Source organism: Molothrus aeneus, chromosome 14 (genome assembly GCF_037042795.1).
Source record: "Molothrus aeneus isolate 106 chromosome 14, BPBGC_Maene_1.0, whole genome shotgun sequence".
Lineage (NCBI taxonomy): Eukaryota > Metazoa > Chordata > Aves > Passeriformes > Icteridae > Molothrus > Molothrus aeneus.
This window is the reverse complement of record NC_089659.1, coordinates 1,725,951-1,750,405: the sequence shown is the minus strand read 5'-3', so window position 1 is coordinate 1,750,405 and position 24,455 is coordinate 1,725,951. Positions and strand designations below refer to the sequence as shown.

The 24,455-nt window shown below is 48.4% G+C and overlaps 1 protein-coding gene across 1 annotated transcript in view; it reads right to left on the bottom strand.

Moving 5' to 3' along the window:
• LOC136562532 (vascular endothelial growth factor receptor kdr-like) overlaps nt 1–24,455 on the bottom strand; it is a 129,597-nt gene that overhangs the window by 40,716 nt on the left and 64,426 nt on the right. The window contains exons 10-13 of the mRNA XM_066559421.1: nt 17,173–17,323; nt 14,669–14,774; nt 6,945–7,053; nt 164–457 (exon numbers count right to left, since the gene is read on the bottom strand). Coding sequence (XP_066415518.1) covers nt 164–457; nt 6,945–7,053; nt 14,669–14,774; nt 17,173–17,323 — 660 coding nt within the window. The remainder of the gene's footprint in view (nt 1–163; nt 458–6,944; nt 7,054–14,668; nt 14,775–17,172; nt 17,324–24,455) is intronic.

The following is a 24,455-nucleotide window of genomic DNA, read 5'->3' as shown; positions in this document are numbered from 1 at the left end:
TTAATGTGATCTCAAATATTTTACCCAAAGCCAGCAGTGGCTGGGTGAGTGTTCTCCATGTCAGGCTGTCAATCCACACAGAGTAAATGACAGAAGCAAAGCAGAGCAGGACACAGGGTGTGTGTTAGGACACGTCCCAGTGCCACTGTCCCCTGGCACATACCTCTGACCAGGAGCTGGCTGTGCTGCTCCAGCGTGTCCGTGCTGTTCTGCTCGTTCTGGGCTCGGCACTTGTAGAGGCCACTCTGCTCCCTCGTGACGTTGGCAATGAGCAGGGTCAAGGAGATGGAATATTTGTCCATTTTCCTGACCACAGAGTGGCTGGGAGCTGCCTCTGAGGAGGGGTAGTACCAGGCCAGGTGGGTGTAGATGTACTTGGAGGCCCGGCAGGTCAGCTGGACGTCATTGCCCACGATGGCTGTGACTTGGGAGGGTGTTTGCAACCCAGAGGGCACATCTAGGAGGAAGGGAAAACATGTCAGGAATCAAATCCCAGCTGAGATAATCTTTGGCTGCCTGGCTGCTATTTGGGGGTCAAATTTCTAGCAGCAATGGAAGAAACCAGGTTTAATGAGGCACAGAATTCACAGAATTCACAGAATGACCAGGTTGGAAGAAACCTTCAAGATCATGGGGTCCAGCCCAGCCCCAAGAGCTCAGCCAAACCCTGGCACCCAGTGCCACATCCAGGCTTTGTTAAACACACCCAGGCATGGGGACTCCACCACCTCCCCGGGCAGCCATTCCAGAACTTTCTCACCTTTTCTGTAATAAACTTTTTCTTCCTGATATCCAACCTGTATTTCCCTTGGTGCAGTCCTTGAAACTGTCAGTTCCTGGAGAAAGAGCCCAGCCCCACCTGAGCACAGGCACCTTTCAGGGAGTTGTAGAAAGTGCTAAGGTCATCCCTGAGTCTCCTTTTCTCCAGGATAAACAACCCCATCTCCCTCAGTCATGGAAATGTGGAAACAGGCACTGGAGCTGGGAATTAGGGAAGTGAAAGTTCCTCTCACTGCCCTGTGCTAGTCCAGCCCTCAGCATTTTAAGGTAATGAATTGAAAGCTTATAAATAGAAGGAGTTAATGGACTGAGAGACTTTAATCAGGAGCTGTTTCTATCCAAGTAGATTAATGTGAGCTCTTCCCTCTCCACAATCAGGGCTGGAAAGCATTAATTGCAGAGGAATAAAGAAACCCATTCCCATCCCCTCAGGAGCAACACCTTCTTCCCCACTGAACAGACTCCTCAATTCTCTCTTATTCCAACTGTGCCAATATTTATTTCCATCACATGTGAATGCTGCATATTTACTTGATCACTGATGGATTAGCTGATCTAATGATGTCTAAATCCTTGAGGCCTTATATTTAGCAGAGAAGTATTCTGAGTCATGACTCTGACCAAGCCATGAGTGAGCTGTTTCTTGGTATATTTTTAGTAACTTTTCACTCCAGAAAAATAGTTTTAAAAAATCAATTTTCCTGAAGTGGCAAACTGAATCCATCTGAAAACAAGAACAACTGAGTGGAAGGCCAGAGCCTGCCCTGCAGTAGCTGCCAGAGACCTGCAAGTAAATTGGGGCTGGAGGATACTTTATTGCCTTGGGATTTTGTTAATTTTAGGGCTCTATCCACCTGAATGAAAGTTCATGGATTCCCACAGTGATCTGGAATTATTCTGCTGTCTGCTAGGTCAGGATTTTCAAGCAACTGAGAGTTGTGAGGAACCTCTTATCAATGTTACCAGGGATGGGGCCCTTGGGAGGGCTCACTCTGGGTCACCTTCTGAACAGGAACAGGTTTGCCCTAAATCTGAGAGATGATTCAGTGCCAAGCTGTTGGTGAGATGCTTCCTGAAGCCAGGATGAGCTGGTGGGACTCAGAGAGGGCCAGGAGTGAAGCAGAACAAGTGTGCACTGCATTTGCCATCTGCAAATTCCACCTGGAATCTGGCCAGGGGCTCCCACTGCAGAAAGTTCTGCAGAAGCTGCAGCTGAGCAGAAACAGTGAGGCTGCTGAAATAACCAATCTGCCTTATAATAAAGCACACATTCTATAAAATACAGAGCCCTGGAGGAGCTTTCAGATATGATTAAAAAGTCTCTCTTCTTCCCAAGTCATCTGGAGTAGAACCCATGAGCTTTTGCTTCATGGTTTTTAAAGACTGGCACCAGAAATATTTCCCAAAAGATCCAAAAAGAGAAGAGACCCCCTCAGGCCACAGCTGTGGAAATTGTTATTTTGCTCTTCTTTCCTTGTGCTGGAGTTGCAGTTTGCTCTCTGCAGGGTGTTGTTAGGCTCAGTTGCTCTCTCTTGGTGCCAGCTGTGTGCTCAGGCTGCCTTGTGTGACACTGCTCCCTCCTGATGTCCTGTGCTCCCAACACGTCCAAATCCTTCCTATTGACATGGGAGGAATGTCTGAGGCCAGCCAGGGCTCTCCAAAAGGGCAGACTGAGAGCCAGTGAGACACTGGGCTGTGGCATGAGCAGCATTTCACATCTCCTGAATCTCTCCAGCCAAAACATGGAACAAGTGCAGCATCCCTTGGAATGAGCCTGCCTTGGGCATGGCACAGCTTGGGCTGCAGCACTTTGGTGCAAATTCCCAATAAATGGGATGTGTCCATTCCCAAGCCCTGAGTTTTGAAGGATGCTCCCTAGTTTTGCTTTGTTGCTGGACTTGAAAGTTGCCAGGGTTTTTTTTTTCTACCAACTTAACATTCTGGGAGCAGAGGCCTGGCTTGTTTTTCTTATCATTCCTTCTCCTGACATTTTTTATTTAGCATTTTGAATATTTTTAGCTGGAACCTGTGCTATTCTCTCCCATCTTGTTTGCCTTTCAAGCAGCTCTTTCAGCTCCAATAGAATATTCATTAATTTTCATTGCAGTGGAAGGAAAAAGAGAGGAAAAAAGAAGTTGCTCTGCTCTATCTTTTCATGCTCTCCTCTCTCTCTTTTCTCCTCCTACCTGGATTATCAGGGGAGTGAGTGCAGCTTGGAGAGCACATTTCAAGTCAGTTCATCTCTCAGACAGCTTTGCTTACATAATCCTGAACCTGAGCAGTGATTAACTTCCTTTCTCTGAACAGATACTGTGTTTTAGAAGGCTCCTAATAAGTTGGCTGAAAGAATGCACCACAGGGCCTTTTCCCTTTTATCTGCAGTCACCAAACATTTGTCTCAGGTGTTGGGTTACAGCATAGTAGCTGCGAATTTCCCTCTCCACCGTGTGGGATTCCGTGGCAAAAGAGGGAAAGGAGCCATTGGGGGGAGGTAAAAAGGCAGCATAAATCAAAGGCAAGGCTGGCTCCATTTGTATTTACAAGGAATTAATTGTTTTTAATTTCCTGTGCTTTGCACAATAATCTGTGTAATTCAAAACTTCTGCTCTTACCCAAATTCCAGCGCTGGGCCTGGCAGGGGGGGTTGCACCAGGAACAGGGATGGAGGGAAGGGGAGCCCCTCTATCTGGAGCAGTGGTGCTTGTCAGGAATCCTGTCAACACCTCGGGAAGGAGCACTTTGGAGTGGCACAAACTCCTAGAACAGCCCAGCTCATCCATTGTTCTGCTATCTGAGAGCAGATTTTTATCTCCTGCTGGAAATGCAATATTTTCTTTCGGGCAGAAATCTTTAACTCCATTTTTCTCAGTTGTTTTGGCAATCAGATAAACCCTTGAAAAAAGGGCTATGGTTATTATTTGTTATTCTTATCATAATTCATTTCTATTCCCAGAACATTCTGAGTTTTCAGATGGGTGGGATCCCACTTTGCTGAATGTAGTGCAGTCAGACAAAGGCTGGAATTTGATTTACTCTGGACCTGCTGCTCTGTGGAGCTGCCCTTTCCAAGGTGCAGAGCAGAGATTAGACATTAAATGACATTAAATGACATTAAATGACACTTGTCCATGGCAGAGAATCCCTGCAGGAGACACCAGGGCAGCTTTTCCCTGCACTGAGGAGTTTGCAGCCTGCTTGGAATGTCCTTTGGAGCTGGACAATGACATCTCTGAGCATCTGGTGGCTCACCCAAGGCTTAAATGGGAACTCTGGAGTCAGAGCAGGGGTGGGAAAGGCAGGCAGGGGTCAGATCTTGATTGGATTGACACAAAACAAAACTCCTGGATTAGGAGTTGGGCCAGGACACGATGGATAAATGCCTTTAGGAGACACTGCAGAGGGACAGTGACAGCCAGGACATCTGCAGGAGGGGCTGCCACTGCACCGTGAGATTTCTCATCACTCTGGACCCCTTATAAGGTTTGGATTCTGAGTGATCTCCAAACCCTGCTGACCCCTCATGAAATGAACTCTGCTGGCAGAGAAATGATTTAAAAATAGAGCCCAGTGCTAATTCTGGTGTCCGTGGGAGTTTTTGTGGGGGTTCTGCAGTGGAAGAACAAAATGGTTGCTGACAATTATTCCACAGGGATAAATTAATTTTTCTGAAACTAAAGCGGTGGTGGTGGTGGTGGTGGTGAAAACATCAGACTGAAGTGAGCACATCCCCAGAAAGCAGCCTGGACAACACCTGAGGAAATGTCCCTGGAACGTTTTGCCATGTCCTGGGAAAAGATCTCAACCCTGCCCCGGTGGAACAGGGATTTGAGGGAGTTCAGCCTCTGTGTGATCCTCAGATCTCTTACTAGGAAGAAGTGAGTTAAGCCCAGCTCAGCCAGAAGGTCTGAAAGCAGCTCAGGGAGCAGCAGCTCATTTGTTGGTAGGAGATAATGGGAGAGCAGCTCTTTAAAATCAGCAAATTGCTGAATGAACTGAGGGGTGCCACACTTGGAGCTGCTTTGCAGAGATCTGTGACATGCTACAAACATTTCCCAGATGCCCCAAAGTCCCACATGTTGCTCATGTGCTCTCAAGCTCTACCCCAGCCTTCAGCTCAGCCCTGAGGTTTGGCCTGCACAGAATGAACCCCTCAAACCCATAAAGTGACCAACTCAGAGCCTTGTGCTGTTGGGCCTCCTCTGCCTGGAACCTCTCAGGCCATCCCTGGATGTCCCTCAACACTGAGACAGGAGAAGACTCCTGGGCAGAGGAACCTGGAGCTGCTCCAGCTGTTCCAGGTGTGAGGATGACCTGCAGAGCTCTCCCCACAGCCTGGCCCTGCTGCAGCAGCACTCAGAGGGAGCCCACAGCAGGCACTGCTGCTGCTCACTGCTGCAGCATGACCTAGTTTAGCACCAGGACAGCCGCATTTAGAAAGTTTTCATTCCTTTCTAATCCATAAACACCACTATTTTTAAATACAGCACTTCCAAAAGCCAGTCATGCTTGGTCAGCATTTGCCTCTTCCCCAGAATGGTGCAGACTCCCAGTTTTCCTTCCCAGGCTGGAACACATCTGCCTGGCCAAGGCCTGTTCACCTCCTGCTCTGCTTGGGTGAATGGAGACATTCCCACCATAACCACTGTCAGTAATTTCACCCAGTGATTCATTTCCTTCATCATTCAAACTGCATGATTAAACCACTTGTGTCTCAAAACATCACTAGATGGATCTTCAAATAAAAAATTTGAAATATTGCCTCACCGTGGGTGGAAAAAAAACCCCCTACATAACTTTATAATTAAAATAAACCAGAGTTGTGCAAGGTGCATGGGATGATCTAACCCTTTGGATCTGACCTTATGCTCCTGGCTTATTTCTTTGGGTTTAGTCACCAAGTGTGGCAGTTCTGTGTTCAGTTGGATAACCCACCCAGACATAGCAGCTGGCAGAATTACCAGCAGGACACTCAACACTTGGAAGGGGTGAGGTGGAAAATTAATAGCTGGTCTTCAGCCTGCCTTGGACATCTTGGGGATCTCTTATACCTGAGCTGTGTCTCCCAAAAATGCACCTTGAAGGGCATTTCCCTGAGGAAATGAGAGTTGGGACTTTGGGAAATATCTTTTGGAGGCTGAAAGCCTCTCCTGTCTCCTGTCACCTCTAACGGAGGCGAAATCTTTGCCCTCCATGGCTCCTGCTTCATTATTGTTGGATGGCATTTTTCTCTTGGCACATTGTGTAACACCAATGGGAACAGTGTTTGGTGAGTCCTTTTTTGGCTGGAAGGGTTTGAAAGGTGCTGGATTCCTTTGGAGCAATGGAGTCAAACCAGCCAGGAGGGAGGAGAGGCACAGGAGTGCAGATCCCTGCCACGAGCGAGCTCTGCCCTCCCAGCTTGTTCATGGGCAAAGACCCAAGCAGTGAGAATCAGACATTTACTTTCCAGGACATTTCTGCACTCTTTGTTCTAAAAATCGATATTTTGATGCAAATCCTGGCAGCCAGCATCCACTCATCCAGAAAGTGAGCACAGAAACGTTTCAGTTTGTTCTGGATGAGCACTTGAATGAGACTGTCCTTAGACTCTCCTCTCTTTTTGAGCTGCCATCTCTCCTGAAAGCATGATGTAGATGTTGATCTCACTCCTAAAGAATCCCTGTGCTGAAAGGTTAAGTGGATATTTGTTTGGATTTGTGTTCTTTGGAGAACCTCCTCCCTGCACAAAGGGCACTGCAGAGGCCCAGGCAGGGCTCCAATGTCACAGTGCCACCAGCCTGGACTGGGCTGCATCCTGGCCTCGCTCACCTTTGTGTGCCTGCTGATTTCCTTGGGGACCAACCTTTCTCCTGGCTCAGGGAGAGGCTCCAGGCCTCTGCAACACCACAAAAGCTTCAGCTTTGCCAGAGGTTTCCTAAGGACAGCTCTCAAATGTCACCAGTGCTGCTTTAAGGCACAGAGAGGGACTTGGGGCTGCAGCTGCAAAGGGCAAAGAGCCTTTGGGGCTGGACATGTCCAACCTGCCTTGGGTGGGGTGAGGAGCCTGGGAATGCTCCAAAAAAACAACACACAGGGATGGCCAGGAGTCTGAAGCAGCGCTCAGCAGGCTCCCAGGGAAGTCAGAGCAGCAGCAGCCGTGCCTGTGGGGCGGTGTTGGTGCTCACCTGACACGTAGAAGGCGATGCTCCGCTCCTCCTCGCCCACCTTGTTGGCAGCCACGCAGTAATAGATCCCTGAGGCACTGCTGTCCTCCATGCTGAGGGTGCTCACAATCTGCCCACAAAGAGAACACAGGGAATGGCTCTGAGGGTGTGTGAGGGTAGAAAATTGTTTCTAGTTAATAACAGGCGAAAGTCCCCGACAAGTGCTGCTACTTGGTTTTTGTCTCTTGTCATCTCAGCCCAGCTAGTTCTCTTCTCTCCTCATTCCTAAACCTTCCCCTTCCTTTTCCCCCCTGTCTTACCCATGAAAAACAGGGACCTGCCAAGGTCTTTGTGTGACAACATCAAGGAAAAAACTGAAGGGAAGGGCCTGGAGGATCCATCCAAACACAGTCCCACAACCACCAACTATTCCCTTTGCTGCTTTTCAGCTCTGGGTTCTGTGGGGAATGCCCACATTTGCATGGGAAGCAGGTAATTCCTATGGATGTGGTACAAAGAGTATTGCAGCATTTTGTTTTTCCCCTCAGAGAAGGGAGGGAATGATGTGGCCCCTTTGTGCTGGGAGCCCCTTGAGTCCAAACCCCTTCCCTGGGGCTGCACAGGACTGGTTCAGTGAGGAAGGGAGCCCTGGAGAAGCTGCCAGTGCTGTAACACTCAGCAAATGCAGACAGGGAGGAGCATGGGGAAGGAAGGAGCATTGTCCTGAGCTTCACCACATCAGAAAAGGAGGGGGTTCTGTTATTTCTGGGACTGAGCTCAAACATGTCCTTAAGAACCTGTGCCCCTTATACCTCCCAAGGCCCAGGCATGTGGCACTGCCCTGTCCCTGTCAGTGCAGCCTCTCAGGATCATACAGGAACATCCACAGACCAAGCCTTTATTTATTCCTTGTATTCCTTTGGAGTGTGAGCAGGAAAACAGGGCCTGAGCCACCAAGACAGAGATGTTCTTGCAGGATTCCTCTGCTTCCCCTGCAGCCATTCACCTGAGGAGCTCTGAGCCCTCACATTTGGAACAAATATCACTTTCTTTGCCATCCTCTCTAAGGCCTTTGAGAATCAAAACTTATAACACCCTCTGGCCCTTTGTCCTTATCTCCAGAGAGCTCTTTGAAGTGCACAGAAGCATCTCTGGACTTTCTTTTTAATATCCTAAACTAAACTCGCACAAGACATTCCTTTACCCCTCCTAAAGCTGCCCTATGAGTGTGTCTAGAGCTGTGTGGGATGAATTTTCTGAGTTATTTAAGATTTGCTGAGATCTGGCACTTTAAATCCTGCAGGGAAATGAGTTCCAAAGGTTTTGATCCCATGTGCATTTGCCATTCTGATGGTGAGCATTTGCAGTAGAATAAGGGCTAAGTGGAAAAGTCTTTACTTTTCATGGTAAGAATGGGGAACCCCCAAATTTAGGGGTGAAAAAGGAGAGCAGCACACCCAACTCCCTCTGGTGTCCAGCACAGAAAGAGCTGTGCAGTCCTGAGCGATTTCTGCTGTGAAAAGAGCTCTGCCTTGGCTATAAAACCAGCCTGGCCATAAGAGCAGCCTGCTCCTCCTCCTGCTGCTGCTCCTGGAGCAGTGGCCCAGGGCCATGGGCTGGGAAGGAGCACATGCAGAGCCCTGAGCAGCACTCTGGAATTCCTGCTGAATCAGGACCAGCATCTTCCTCCTCATGGCTGCTGGAGCTGAGCATTTCATGTTTGGGAAGAGCACAAGGCAATGTAAATGTACGTGCTGAGGGCAGGAGGGGGTACATTTGGACAGCTTTTTAACAGCAATTAGTCTTCCCATGTGACAGCTCTAGCTGGGAAGTGGAGGATAACACTGCAGAGCCAGGCAAAATCATAAAATATCCATTTTGGGACATGTCCAAAGTGTTAGGGGTGACACTATGGCTCTTCTAAACACTGATGCAATGCCTCAAGCTGCTTGGTGGCCCAGAGGTAAATGCTCATGAGCACACACACAGACAGATGCTGATATCTCCAACTCCATAACTCAGGAAAAGTCTGGCAGGACAGTGGGAAAACAGAAAAAAAAAAAAAAAAGAAAAAAAGAGCAAATAGCTATCCTGAGACCTCATTGGAGCTAATCTCAGTTGTGTCTAGATATGAAGGTGAAAAAGATGGTAAATGACAGTGGGAAACAATCTGGGGACAAATTCTTGGGGGAACAAAACTACTGAGGAATAGAGGAAAACAAAACAAAACAAACCAAACTATTGAGGAATAGAGAGAAAGTCATTTTCTTATTTGGATGCTCTGGTCATTGTTGTGCACTTGGATCCCAAATCCTTACACACCTGGGCACCAGAGGTCAGGGACTTCCCTGCCTGGGCCCACAACTGGCACCTCCCAGAGCCCTCCAGACTGAGACTTTTAAACCAACAGCACCCAGTGGAGACCTGCATGTGATCCCAGAGCTGGCAATTCAGGATTTTGAGTGATTTTCTTGTAAGATGAATCCCTTGAAATCATTCTGTATCAACCTTTCACTCCAGTTGTGTGGTCCTGGGTAAATCCCTGAGCCTGGGAGCTCAGTTATCTTTCCAACATCTGAAATAAAGTTCTCAGTGGTCAAACTAATTTAATCCTGGTTGGTTTGGTAGCTGAAATTTGAAGTCTGTGTGTGTTTGGTCACAGTGGCAGGTTGGGATAAGGATTTTGTTCTTCTAAATGCCATCCCTAATGAAAAAATGGTTTTAACTGAGCACCCAAACTCAGGGATCTTCCTCCATTATTAACAGTGCAAACTGTTGGACTCTGCAGGGGCACAGTCCCAGAATCTGGGGACCTTTAGCAGACAGTGGAAAAATTCTGAGGGGATAATCCCTGTGTGTGCTTAGTCCCTGCACCTGGAGAAGTATTTTCCACTCCTGGAATCATAGCCAGGGTAGAAAAGCTTGAGACATGTTGGAGTGAGTTCAGAGGAGGCCACAGAGCTGCTCCAGGGCCGGAGCCGGGCTGGGAGAGCTGGGGGTGCTCACCTGGACAGGAGAAGCTCCAGGGAGAGCTCAGAGCCCCTGGCAGGGCCTGAAGGGGCTCCAGGAGAGCTGCAGAGGGACTGGGGACAAGGGATGGAGGGACAGCACACAGGGAATGGCTCCCACTGCCATAGGGCAGGGATGGATGGGATATTGGGAATTGGGAATTGTTCCCTGGCAGGGTGGGCAGGCCCTGGCACAGGTGCCCAGAGCAGCTGGGGCTGCCCCTGGATCCCTGGCAGTGCCCAAGAGAACCTGGGACAGTGGGAGGTGTCCCTGCCATGGCAGGGGTGGCACTGGAGGGTCTCTGAGTCCCTCACACCCCAAACCCCTCTGGGATTGATTCCATGATCAAGGCAGGGCTCACTCCACAGCTGCTTCTCAGAAAACCCAGAGCACAGCACTCTCTGCTGAGCTGGATAATGATTGATGTGAAACCTGCATCTGCCTTAAAATTTTGTGCCTCTGCACTGAAAATGCCATCAATGAACTATTTACAGCCTGGAAAGGTGCAGTTTCCAGCTTCCCTGGCCCTATGAGCAGCAGTGCCACAAGGATGTCTCACCCTCAGCTCCTGTGCAGGCAGTGCTGGCACAGGGCTAATTAATAACAAATTATTGGTATGCTGTGTCTAGACATCCTCCTAGTGGGAGCTGGATGGGATCCTGGGAGTTCACTGCAAACCAAACACATCCCAGGCTGCATTGCCTGGGTTGGATTTGGAATTAAGGACTCCATTTCCTATTACTTAACCTAAAGGCCACCCAATACTGTGAGCCCAAGGAAGGGATTATTAGCTAATAAATAATTACTAGGAAAGAATAAACTCAGTTTGAAGCTCAATAAGCCAAGGAATAAAATGAATGATTTCTGAAGAACAGCTCTGACAAGTAAATAGAACTTGCTGCTGGGAAAACTCCTGATGGAGTAGTTCAATTAAGTCCATATGTAATGTTCTCAAACTGATAAAAATAAGTTATTTTAGAAGCAGCCAAATAACATTCCCCAGCCATGCACTGTGAGTGTTTTAAGACATCTTGTAGTGAGGACAGAGCAACGAGGCCTTTCTTAAGCTGGAGCCAGCCTGAATTAATATCCTTTCTCTTTCCTTTGTCTGCCCCTCCCCACCCCAGAGCTGTAGTTAACAATCCTTCTTCTTTCACTTCGTTAGCTCTCCGTGGGCAGGATGAGGAGTGCAAAATGTGGGTGGAAAACTTCTCAGCTGTCTGACTCTGGCAGAGCAGGGCTGGAGGTGGCTACAGGGGGATGGAATTACAGAACTTGAGCAGGAACCCTGCACAGAAAGCATTCAGCTCACTGCTAATCCATCCACTTGAGTGGCACAGCACAGCACTTGTTTGCACAGCCTGACAGTCCTGAGCCAGGGCTGGAGTTCATTCACTCAAAACATGCTAAAGGATGGACTGAGCATGAGTGAGGAGAGAAGCTGGCAGCTGCCTGAGAGTTGCCAGCTTTGCTCCCATCTCTGCCAGGGGGGGTTCTGTCCCTGGGAAAGGGGAGCAGCCAGTGCCTTCCTCAGGGTGAGCAGAGCTGCTGGCAGCACTGGGAGGTCAGGAAAGCTGCTGGGGACTGGGCTAGCTGCAGGTTAACTGTGCCATGGAGGGACTGATCACCTTCCAGCCCCTGGAGCAGGTGGGTAAATCCTGGCTGGTCCTGAGCAATCACCACCCCCTGCTCCTTCCTCCAGTGACTGCAGATTTTTTGTTCTTTTTATTCCTTCAGGAGGTCAAAACTTGGCATTTTGGGGTCACTTTTCTTGAGTGGTTGTGAATTTAGAAGGTCAGGGAATTTGACAAAGGGGCAGTTCTGATGTCCCTGCTGCTGGCCAGGCTCTCACCAGACCCACCAAGGACAGCTCCTGTGCCTGGGCAGTGCCTGACACAGCTGGGCTGATCCCCAGGGATGGCTGCTGTGTCCCAAACCCCTCCCTGTGCTGTCCCCTTCCTGGCAGCCTGGGGTGACAGGGCTGGAGAAGTTCCTGGAAGTGACAGATTTGAACAGCCTGCCTGAGCTGCTCACACACTTCTCACCACACACATCCCACTGCTCTAATGGAGACTTTTTGTTCCTTCAGGAGGTCTAAACTTGGCATTTTTGGGTCAGTTTTCTTGAGTGGTTGTGAATTTCACCAGCAGAAACACCCACGTGGCCTGGCCACTCTCATATAGACATGAAAGGGAGAAAAGAGATGAAAAGAACCCCCCAGAGAGAGCTGAATTATGCATGAGTCTTGCTATTCCCTTCTGCTGGTCCCAAGCTCAGGCCAGTTTGTTATTTTGCTAACAGGAAAGAAAATAAAATAGCAACCTAGCTCCTTGTACTTGAAAAGTCAGGCAATTCCTGCAGTCACGGGTGTCACACCTGGTGTGAAAAAGCAGATTCAGAGGAGCCCTGCAGTGCTTTAACTCCCAAAGTGAGAGGTTCAGGTGGACTCCAAACCCCAGGGAAGATGAAACGATCACAGTGCAGCTGCCTCAGCTGTGTGACCATTTCATTGGGCACTGTTTGACCAAAACTTCACCAAAGTGCATCAATACCTGAGACATAACCTCGTGCCTCTCCTCAGGAGTGAGACTCAGGCTTAGGAAAGCAGGAGGAGGTGAAATTCACTTCTCTATCTGTGGAATACTCATGGAATAATCATGATGAGGATGATGACAGGAGAGCTCAATTTTACATGGCACTTCTGTCAGGAGATGTCTGAAGAGTTTCATGTGATCAAAGAGCACCAGGGGTTTGCAGGAAAAAACACTGCTTGCTGCCCTGCCAGCTTGCTTTGGGCAAATTTCTGGATCTGGTGATTCCAGGGGAGTTATTCCATGTTTTTAGCAGCTCTAAACAGTTAATGCAAGTTTCCACATGTGGCTGGACCAGCTTTTAGTGCCTCAGCTCCCAAGGGTGAACTCTTGGGTGCTGACAAATCCTAGAGCCCAGATGAATTCCACCTTCTGGAACTCCAGTGCTCATGGGACAGCTCAAATCCCACAGGAAAATCCCCAACCTCAGCTAATCCCAGGTTCCTAACACAGTTCCTGAAAGCTCAGACTCCAGCATCTTTATTTTTTCATCTCCTTGGTCAGTATAGGGGAATTACTTGCTGGGACATGGTGGGAATGGATTGGGCTGGTTCCTGTCTGTCCCATTCCTTTTCCCTCAGACTCTTTAAAAAATTATATTCTATAATACAAAGACTCCAATTAACACAGTCTTGAACTTCAGAAAGGGGGAAGGAGAGGAACTGTCTGCAATATAAGCAGGGAGTGAAACCTGAGATTCCTATAATTTAGTTATATTAATTTGAATAAATCTTAATCAGGACATAAGAATTAATAGGAAACACCTCAGACTGTGTTTTCAGCCAGGCAGAAAAAGAATGAGTGTACTATAAATTGTAAAATTATGTAGCTCCTAACTTTAATAATGAAATATGTAAAAGCTGATTACATACATATAATATATATGGAGAGAAACAGTAGCTCTGAGAGTCTCAAAGCTCTTGTCAGCCCATGCAGCAATCAAAAAGTTTTACAAAAATAAGAAACTTTGAAGGTAAATATCACAAACCTCCATTTTTATAAATAATTAGCACTTTTAGGGGGTTGCTTTTACCTAAGATGTAAAATTCTTAAAGAATACATTAAAGCCAGAGCTTAAGGGGCACTATGCCATCTAAATAAATCCAATTTATAAATATCTCCCAGCAATGGAAAAACTCAGGAATGAGAGGCAAACACTGATTTTCTCCTTCCCAGCCCAAGCTCCATGTTTCCAGAGCTCTGGTTTGGATTATGTTTAGAACTGGAAAGTCTCCTGAGAAAGAGCAGATGGCTGAGGCACTGATCCTGCCAGATGCTGATTTAGTCTGGAGCCAGTCCAGGAGAGCACTTTAGCTTTGTGCTTAACTTTAAGCATGGGACTAACTCAAGGATTCTCCCATGCTCAAAGGTAAGCCAGGATTGGATCCAGCACCCTGCAGGATCAGACACTGAACCATCTGGAACATCCACCTCCAAAGCTGGAGCTGCAAACCCACTGCAAGTCCAGCAGGTGATCCCAGCCAGAGCCCAGCAGAGCCAGGAGGCCCCAAATCCACTGCACATTGCCAGCCTGGAGGTGTGGAACATCAGCCAGTGTCACCACAGGCACCTGGGGACACTGAACAGGGAATCCTGCTGGGATCTCTGCAGTTCCCACAGGCAGGGTGATCCCAGGGCTGTTGGAAGGGGGAGCAGGCAGGGAAGTGTCCAAGGAAGGTTCTCCCTCCTTCACTGTTCCAGGGAAGTGGCTTCAAGCTGAGAGCTGCACACTGGAAATCAGAGCAGGCACCTGTGGCACTGTGCCCACACCTGGTCAGCTCCTGCTGCTGGGAGTGGAGGAAACAGGGCAGGACCAAGAGGGGCAGGACCAACAACTCTCCAAGTGTTTCATGAACTCAGAGTCCTTATCAGCGTTCACATGGCGGCACCCCTCGAACTGAACCACTCCCACACTTTCTCAAGACTGAGGGAGACACAGAAGGTTTTGACCCAGAAGTCTTGGGAGAGTTTAAATAGGGTGGGTGACATCATTCCAAAGCCCAGCACTTGTGAACAGCAGAGATCTGGGATGATCCCAGCACTGGGGAATTCCAAGCATGCAAAGAGCCCTCAGCAGCTTGGGAACCACGAGCTGGGGGTGAGCATGCCCTGACATCATCCCAGGCCATCCCACCCCACACATACCTTTGGTTTATCCCCTTGCCTCATGGGGCTGTTCTCAATGCTCCTGATCTTGTTTCCTGTGACTGTGTTCTCCGAAACCACAACTTTTGGCCCCTCAGGATTGCACCTGGAGGTGGAAAAGCAGAGATGGTGTTCAAGGTAAGCAGGGAGGTGTATTGGAGTGAGAAAATGTCAATCTTAGAAAATCATCTTAAATATTCCTAAGAATTGTTGCTGCTGGAGTCTGTTACATCTTTGTGAAATTCCTCCATTCCTTCTTTGCAACATTTCCAAATTATTTACAAGGCACCTTGACAGAGGCAAACAAAATCAGTGCACGACCAGCAATGAACCCCCCAATCTTTGCAAAGATTAGAAATGGAAAATACTGGACAATTAATTAAATCACGTGAGTTTTATCTGGCTAATATAAGTTATATTTCCAAATTCAAAATGCCAGTCACTTCAAACTGTGGGGAGGTGGATGTTGCTGAGTGTCTGCTGTGCTCAGCTTCCAACAGGAAGTGTGGGCTGAGGGAGTAGAATGGATAAATACTTCATAAATAAATAAAGAAGGCCCCTTTAATGCTGCACATTCCACAGAAGACACTTTTCAATCTTCATTTTGGAAGATGGGCAAGGAGCAGAGTGTGGAACATCTCATGTGGGAAGGCCCAGCTGCACCATCCAGGGCTAAACATTTTCCCATCTTCCTCAGCTTGGTAAGACTAAGCAGAGACATAGCTCTTCTCATTCCTAGAAATTCAAAGGCTTTGAGCCCACCACGGGGTCTCAGGAGGTAAAATGGACTTTTACAGGCACTGATCAAGGGCTGATGCTGCAGAAAATCCCTCCATAAATCAGCCATGCCCTTGCCAAAGCCACACAAAGCACAGGGGCAACACCCTGGGCCAGGGGAGGGTTTGAGGCTCTCAGAGGAGCCTAATTAGAAGATCTTGAGGGACTTCCTGCAAGGCACAATCCTGTCCTGAGGATGAAGGGGAAAAGCCCAGAGGAAGTAAAATCACATCCCAGCTCTGAGGAACAATGCTGGTGCTCAGGGATTCAAAGGGCACTGCTGAGGCAGAGTGGGGGGAGAGAAAGAGAGAGAGAGAGGAAGTCAGACAACAGAAGGAAATGGGGGCTGTGTCATTTCCCACAGGAATCCTCCTCCAGCTTCTGCTGCAGCAAGATAAGGCTGCCCCTGGGGCCAGCAGAGGTAGAGCCACTCTGCAATTGTATTTAAATTGATAAGATCAGAGAGCCAGAAAGCTGCAACAAGGGTTATGTGAGGTCCTTTGCCACCAGGTCACTGGTTTGGATCTGGCTGAATTCAGCACTCGTGGCCAATTCTCTCCTCCTAGACAGAGAGGTCTGGAAAAGATTTCAGGTCACCTCTGTGGTTTTCCTAGAGGATGCAGAACCTGTTTCCATGTGGTGTTTCCACCCTGGTCTCACTGAACTCCTCCCAAGAAGAGCCCTGTGCCCCCTGCTGCCCTGCATGCCACAAAGCCATGAGATCCCTGAGGTGACTCCCCCAGGAGCAGAGTCACTGGGGATGCCTCCCTGGGGCACTCCCAAGCTGAGGCTGCATCACCCACCCACCATCCCTGTGCTGTACAGAACACCTGGGGAAGGATTCTCTCTGATTTTCCTGTCTCATGGCTTGCCATTCACAGCAACAAATGAGTGAGAAAATAAGCAATCCACTATCCAGTAATTTTCTCCCTTGCTTTCTAGATCTGTCTTCATTTTTATAATGGGTGGAAAACCTGATTTCATCCCTCTCACTGCAGAGAGGAGCTGAAGTGGTCAGAATTGTGCAGGACCTGGCTCCTGCACGTGCCCAGGGGCTACCAGGGAAGCAATGGGCATCAGCCCAGGCCTCTCTCTGCAGACCCCTCTGCTCAGGGAGCTGCAGGAGCAAAGGAAATGTCTCCATAGGCAAATCTCCAAAGCATCCTGGTTTTCCCTGGCCTCCTTCCTCTCTGGCAGCTTTGACCCAGTGACTTTGCTGCGTGTTCACACCTCAGCCTGCAGCACAGAAGGGTCCCCAGTAAGACCCAATTCCCTCTCACCACAGGAGGCTGAGCCCAGAGGGCAGAGTGAAGACAGCCCTTGGGAAGTGCCATGAATCCCATATGGATTTAAGGAAGCCAAGCCTTCAGCAGGTTTGTCTGGAAAAAGCTCTTGCAGGGAAAAAGGTGTGTTAGCTCTGCCCACACGTTCTGCTGGTTTTCCTTTGTCAAATATTCACAGCATTCAACAGGGCTAAGGAAAGTCAGAGGGGCTGGTCAAGGTAAAGGAAAATTCAATGATCTTTAGTCACTTTAAACTTATTTAACACAATTCAGGTAATACACAAGGTGCACAAACACAACCAGATGCCAGCTGGGCTCAGAACCCTGGAGATCTTCACTCTGCTTGTGATTTTAGCTCAGATAATTTGGATGGAGTGGAAAGAAAACCAGACTGGAAATAGCCAACAATTCAGGAACATGTTCATCCACAGGGAAGTCACTTACAGGGTGTCTGTGAGGCTGCAGGGCTGCCACTTCCACTCAATCCTTGGCTCAGGATTCCCACTTGCTGTGCACTGGATTTCATGTTTGCTTCTCAATTCCACCTTCACAACCTTATGAAAATCTGTTTCCTTTTCATAGATCTTGGGTCTCTCTAAAGACAAAAAACCCCACAAAATTCAAATGAGCAAATTTACATCCATAAAAGGCTTTGAAACATTTTGCTGGGAGAAGTGATGATCCAGCGAGGCTCCTGATGTTCTGGGGAATTCCCAGCAGTTCTGAAAATATTCCTTCACAGAAACAAGGGTGTTGGTTGTGGTATTTCACAAAACACATTGCAATGCTACCACATTCATCCTAATCCCTTTCAAGTGTTGTTGAGGACCTGCTGAAATTCTGGAGAATTCATGCCATGGAACATCTCTTAGTCACATCTTGGCTGCAGGATCAGGATCAGTCCTGGACTGTGGGCAAAATGGAATTGGAGGGGTGATGTCCCTTCCTGAGAGGAACCTTTTCAAGTAGCTGCTTGAAAGTCACCAGGTCCTTAGGGCTTTGGTAAAAACCATCTTTTTCACCTGGAATCTTTCCTTTTCTGTGTGTGTGTGTGTGTGTAATGTGCACTGGATGGAGGGGAGAGGAGAGTGAGGAAAGAGTGGTGTGGGGAAAACACTTGGAGAGAAATGCCAAGAAATTCTCACCAAGCACGGTGAATGCCATTAAAAATGTCACAGCATTACTCACATCTGGAGGGGCCACAGGATCACACCCTCAGACTGGAAATCTCTCAAGAGCAAACTTTTTGTGACACTTTCAGGGCTGCTCGTTGCCAGCAGGAAAGAACTGCTTTGTCCTGTCTCCTTGCAGCTCCCACGGGAAGGCACGGAAAGGAGAAAGAACGGGAAAAAAACCCCAGAGTGAACTGAACTTTCACTAACCTCACACAGGGTGGCTTGGAGTCTGGGGTGAAAGCACAGGCTCTTCCCTTGTGCAGACAGCTCTGCCCATCCCTGGCCATATCTCTTTGTCTGCTTCTCATAACAGGAAATCAAACAGATTTATTGGTGGGGTCCCTCTGTGGGACACCCCTGTGCAGCCAAGAGGGGCTGCTCTGCACCGAGGCCTTCTGACAAGCTGGGAAGTGAATGGAGATTAGATTTCTAATTTTTGGGCTAACTTATTTTTTCTGCTGTCAGAAGGGCCCCAGATATGTAAATATGAGCTATTGCCCACCTCATCAATCTTGAGCCCTTTCCCTCTTTTTTTAAAATTTTTTTTTGCCTTCCAGCCCTTTTAGGAGAGGACTGACCAGGCTGAATCCTGTGTCTTGTTGGGACTCTCGCTTGGCATTTCTCGTGGTCAAGCTCTGAAAGATCTTCTGACCTCACCAGTGCCTGAAAACACATCAGTATTTCCTTCTCCACCCCATGGAAGCATTGACTGGAGTAGGTTCACTCATATCCCATCCTGTCATAAAACACTGGCTGTTTAAAGGACCTTCAGGAGGTCCTGATTAACATTTCCCCTGAGAAACCCAAATGCTGGCCCCTGCTTGGTGTGGCTCTCCTTGAGCTGAGCCATAGGATTCCACATGCTTGGAGATTCCTGAGCAACTCACAGGACAAACTATTGGGACCAACAGTGAATTTCCTTACCTAGCATCTCATTTCCCATCAATAAATTACTTCTGATCATCAAAATAATTCTGTAAATTCTCCCAGGAGGGGAAGCACATTTTTTATTACCTTGTACATTTCTCCTTTCATCTCAAATCCTGTGCTCGACATGTGTGGCCTGACCTCCCAAGTGTGATTGCACTTGGAGAAAGACTCCAAGTTCAGTGTGAAAGGTTACACACGTGGTGTGTGAAAGGTTACTCAAGTGTTGTTGTTTGGGCTGTAAAAGCAAAGCTTCACACACTTGGGCAGGGGGACTGTTGTTTGTGTGTGTGAAAGAGCATGGGGAGACAAGGACTGATCACAGACATTTAATATCAGGACATTTCTTTCTATCTTCTTGGTTGACTGTCATCTAAATTGTCCTTCTAAAAAAGAAATAATAACTAAACTTACTCCAACTCTAACAAGCACATACATGACTGAGGAGTGAATTCTTCATGCCACAATTATAGCACTATTAAATATGACTTGAGACCTAAAATGATTCCAAATGATTCATCAATTGAAATAATCATTATTTATGATCAAGCAATTATTTTTTCAAGTGTGAGGGGAAACGCCTCCCCATCTGTTCTTTCACATAACACAGGTGGGGTGGTGGCTGATTGTGGGCACAAATTCAGAGACTGAAGAACTTTTCCAAGTGTCTGTGCCCTTCCCCTGCAGAGGGGGTGGTGGAGGTGGTGTCACCCTGCAGGTGACCCTGCTCACCTGTACAGGACAGGGACAGGGCCCTTCAGGTGACCCTGCTCACCTGTACAGGACAGGGACAGACCCTGCAGGTGACCCACCTGTACAGGATGGTGACAGCCCTGCAGGTGACCCTGCTCACCTGTACAGGATGAGGACAGACCCTGCAGGGGACCCACCTGTACAGGATGGGGACAGCCCTGCAGGTGCCCCTGCTCACCTGTACAGGACAGGGACAGGGCCCTGCAGGTGACCCACCTGTACAGGATGGTGACAGCCCTGCAGGTGCCCCTGCTCACCTGTACAGGACAGGGAGCAGGATCCCCATGCCCCAGGGCTCCCCTGTCCCTGCAGGGTGCTGGCCCTGGAGCACTGAGGGTTTAGGGGGTGAAAGTGGGGTCCTCCTGTGGGGGACATTTCCTGGGGTGAAACCTTTCCAACCCCCTGCCCACTGCCATGGCCATTTCACCTCTGACCATGGCCCTGCTGGCAGCTGAGCTTTGCCTTTCCCCTTGCTGGGCCAAATCCTATTTACAGCAGTTGCCTCCATAGGTGATGGAAACCTGATTTTAATAGTTTAAAAGTTTTTAAATGAAATTTTTCATTGTTTCTGGAGGTTTGTAGTAATGTAGAGTGTATAAAAGGAATGTTAAAATCCCTGTTGTGATGTACATGCATTCTTGCCAATCTCATCCCATATTTTCAGAATTCTACAGCCATGATCTAATCTGTGCTAACAGCTGTGAACAGAACTGGTTCTGTGGTGGGCCTGACCTTTTGGATTGGCTCAGACTGGCTGGTTCCTCAGGGCTGGCACCTGCTCAGTGTCCCCTGTGGACAGGCTCTCACTTCAGCCTGCAGAGGGGCTTAGAGCCCAAAGCCTGGCATCCCTGAGGGTGCACCTGGCAGAGCTGCTGTCTCTCACATTTGCTCACTGGGCAGCACAGGGGCTATGCTCAAACCCTTACCCCTGCTCATGCCCAGTGTGGGTCAGGCTGGGGGTACAAATCCCTCTGCCAGCACTGCCAGAGCAGCTCTTTCCATCCCTTCCTTCCCTCTCTATCCCACCCTGGCTCCCTGGACCTGCTGCCCCAGCCCCTCCCAGCCCTTGGCCATGGCCCTCCCCAGGCTGAGCACTCTCAAGCAGAAGCCAAACAAACCTTAAAAGCTTTTGGTCCCTGGCTGTGTGGGGAAGGAGGGCTGTGCAGATGCCTTTAAATGTATCCAAAGAAATGGCTTTTCATCCTCTCTGGCTCCAAGTGTGATTGTATCCCCAGCTGGCCTTGCAGAGGTGCAATTGCTGCTGTGAGAGATGACCTGAATAACTAAAGATTTGGCTGCTGCTGCACTGGGAAATGCAATCAAAAAGCACTTCTGCTTACTGCAGGTTTCCAACTGATCAGCATTATGCAAATCTCACCTTCCTCGCTGCTGTTATCTCCAGTTTGTGGCATTAGGAGCAGATAATATGAACAAGGATTAGGACATGAACCCTTCTGCAAGACTCTGCTCTCCCTGAATTCCTTGCAGGTGCCATGAGGGGTTCTACACCTGTCACCCTAAGGAGCATCCAAATATAGAGGACAGCACAGAGAAAGTTTCTCTGCATTTTCTAGAGAAACTTTGCATCCCTTTCAGTGCCCTCTGACTGAACTGCTGTTTATGCACCTTCCCCACTACCATTTAAACTGCACCAGAAAATCTTTTCACATTAAGCACATCATTAAAATAACATAGAGAGGCCACTGAAGCATTAATCTCAACCTTAGGTACTTTGCTGGACAGGGGGCTTCATTAAAACCCTTGATGGAGCTGCAACTTGTTTTCCATTTATCTTTTCTGTTTCCCAAAAAATATTTGCACTTGGGAGCCTTCTATCTGATGTTTGCACAGTACTTAATGGAAATACAAGTGAATATTCTGTAAGGTCGAGAGGGAACTTGATAGTGCAGGCTTGGACCGAGAAAGGGTGAAATTTCCCCTGAAGTAAAAACCAAAATGACAAAATTGTCTGGGTTCATTTCACATTTCTTTCCTTTCCTTTTTTTAAAAGGAAAAGGGTGAAATGACCTGAAAACACAACTTTGGTTTCAGATTGACCACTGCACTGTGTTTGAGCCTGGCTGATTTTGGCTGGGAGTTTTTCTGGGGCTGTAGTTGCTGGTTTGTTGTTTTCCCCATGCCCTGCACCCAGAGCTGCTCTCAGGTGGGTGCACAGCCCTGTCCCCACAGTATCTGAGAGGAAACAGCTGAAAACTGTGCCCAGAATCTCTCTGTGAGACACCTCAGCCAGGAATAGAATTAGGGACAGGATTGTGCCCCTGCCTCATCTCCAGCTGCTCCCCTGTGACCCTCTGGAATGGGCTGGGAATGCCAGGGCTGGGACAGAAGCAGGCCCTTGGATCCTGGAGGAACAGATAACAAGAAAAAATCACAGGGAATTTGACCTTCCCCCCAGGGAATTTTGGTGTTAAAATGGCAGTGCAGCTTGGTTTGCAGTGCCATAATAATTGAAATAAAATAGCACCTAGAGGTATGGCAACAAAATGCATCCATATTCTGACTTTAGTTACAGACATTTCAAAAATGCCACTTAAAAAGAAAAATCAGGATTGACTGAGAAGGATCAGCCAACTGAGATCAGGTCTCAGGTTAATGTCTGGCCTAGAGCTAAGGTAGGAGTAACTCAGGGAAGTTTGTGGTCTTCCTGGAAGAAGGGGGCATCTGAATTACACAAATAATATCAGAAATCCAGTGGTAGTGGGGAATGGATGGCTGGTGACCTGTACTTAGAGTGGGTTTTTCTGACCTGTGTCACTTCTGGATCTCTCTCTTCTCAGTGCAGGAAGAAATCTGTTTTTCAGTGCTCTCCCAGAGCTGTCATTCACCCCCAGTGCAGCTCTGGGGCAAAAAAAGGGGCTTCTCTCATCTGTCTCTCCCCATCTTATTTCTTACAGAGTTCAGAAGGAAATGGGTAATGAAGAGCTGCTCATTTTAGGCAGAGCAGGCAGTTTTCCAGGATTTTTCTCTCTGTCCCCGTTGCCTGCTTTCCAAAAATCAGTTAATGTACCTGCAGGTTGGCTGAGGGACAGCATGGGAAGCCCCAGCTGCCATTTCCCCCCTCACTGTGGGTTTTAGGAGCTGTCAGACCAAGATTGCTGCTGCAAAGATGTGACTTGAATGCTTCAGATCCTTCTGGCAAGCTCCAGCAGGCCCCCACGTTCCTCTTCCTAAAATTGCTTTGGCCACTTCCAGCAAAATGAAAATAGCTCATTTGACTTCTTCATCAGGGGCTCTCCTGGGAGCTGCAAGTGTGCAGGGTTTGGATGATATCAGGGAGAAAACTCTTCAGGATTTGTTCCTAAATGTGCAGGAAAGGGCTGCTGCAGCCTCCTTGTGCTTTTTCTTTCATCAATCCCCCAGATAAAGTTGTTTCTCTCCTGACTGTGCCTGATGGCTGAGGCTGGAAGCATGACTGGAGCACTGTGTCCTGCATCCATACAGACACTGCTCCCAGAACCCAGGAGAAAAGCAAAGCCTTGCACTTGGAAACATCTTGGAACAGTGGCTGGATGGGTTTTATTTGGGGATTTCTAGTTTAGCTCAGTTGGCCCAGGAGGTGGAAAATTCAATTTTCTGTTTTGACTTCTCCTGAGTGGCTCATCCTCTGAGGAGCTGGGCAGGAGCTGGATGTGCTCCACAAAGGAAACCCAGCCCTGGCAGGACTCTGGGGAAGGGACAGCATTGCTGTGGCTCAGTCCTTCAGCTGAACATCAGCTGGATTTAAAATCCAAACAAAATTCTTCCTCAGTGTTCAGCTCAGGGATGTTAGTGACCCTTCCACAACACAAGGGACTGTGGGATGTCCCCTGTGTCCTGCACTGGCTGTAGCTGAGATCCCCCACCCTAAAAGTAATTTTCCTCTGCCCTGGCATAGCCCAGATGCATTCACCTCATCCCCAAGGCTCTTCCCCTCTCCCTTCTCTGGCTCTGGGGGAGGTGATGGGGTTTTGTTCTCCACCACACATTTCCTGGCTTTTGTGGAGATCACTGGGGACTCCTTTGATGTCCACTCATCCCCTACAAGCCAAGGAAGGTCAGGCACAAAATCGCCTTTGAATTTTAAACCACAATATGAAGAGCTGGCCTGACTACAGAGTAGGGCAATGTGCATCATTCAGGGCTGTGGAGCTGCTCCTGCCTGGTAACAAATCGAGGTGTGACCAGTCCCCTGCACCCCTTTCCTTCCAGTCCTTCCCTGGAGAGGGGGAATTCACAGCAGCCTGAGTTTCTGCTGCCTGCTGTGGAGGTTATTTCCAGCCCTTAATCCTGCTTTTCTTACAGATAAAACACAAGCTTGGGGGATCAAGGGCTCTAGGAGGGAATGCAACTTCAGTTGGCTGGAGCAGCTGGAACCCAAAGCAGTATTTGCTGGAAGAGCCTTGAGGGAGCACAGGAGAGAAACTTTGGGACAAAGAAGAAAGGCAAAGTGGTGAAGGAGCTTATTCATCCCATTTCTGAATTAACTCGTGCTTCAGTACTCTCCTCACTCCCTAGGTGGTGGCCAGAGCCCGCTGGCTGCTCCAAAAGGGCTCAGCAGGAGCCCTGAAGGACACAAAGGAGTTGGACAAGGCTGAGGATGAAACACAGTCTGCTTGCCCAGAAATAGATTTGAGGGCGTTGTTTATGTTTTGTTCTGAGACTGTTTTGCACTCCAGCCTGGAATAACTCTTTTCTCCCACATTTCTCCTCCTTGGCTGGCTCAGATTTTCAGCCACCAGCTGTTTGCTAGGATTGTTCCTTCTCCTTGCTCCCTCCCTTCCAAATTCTTCAGGACATTATTTTCTTGAAGCTTTTCTCAGTAAGAATTTAATCAAACAAAAGAAAGCCACAGCAACCCACCGCTTCTTGGAC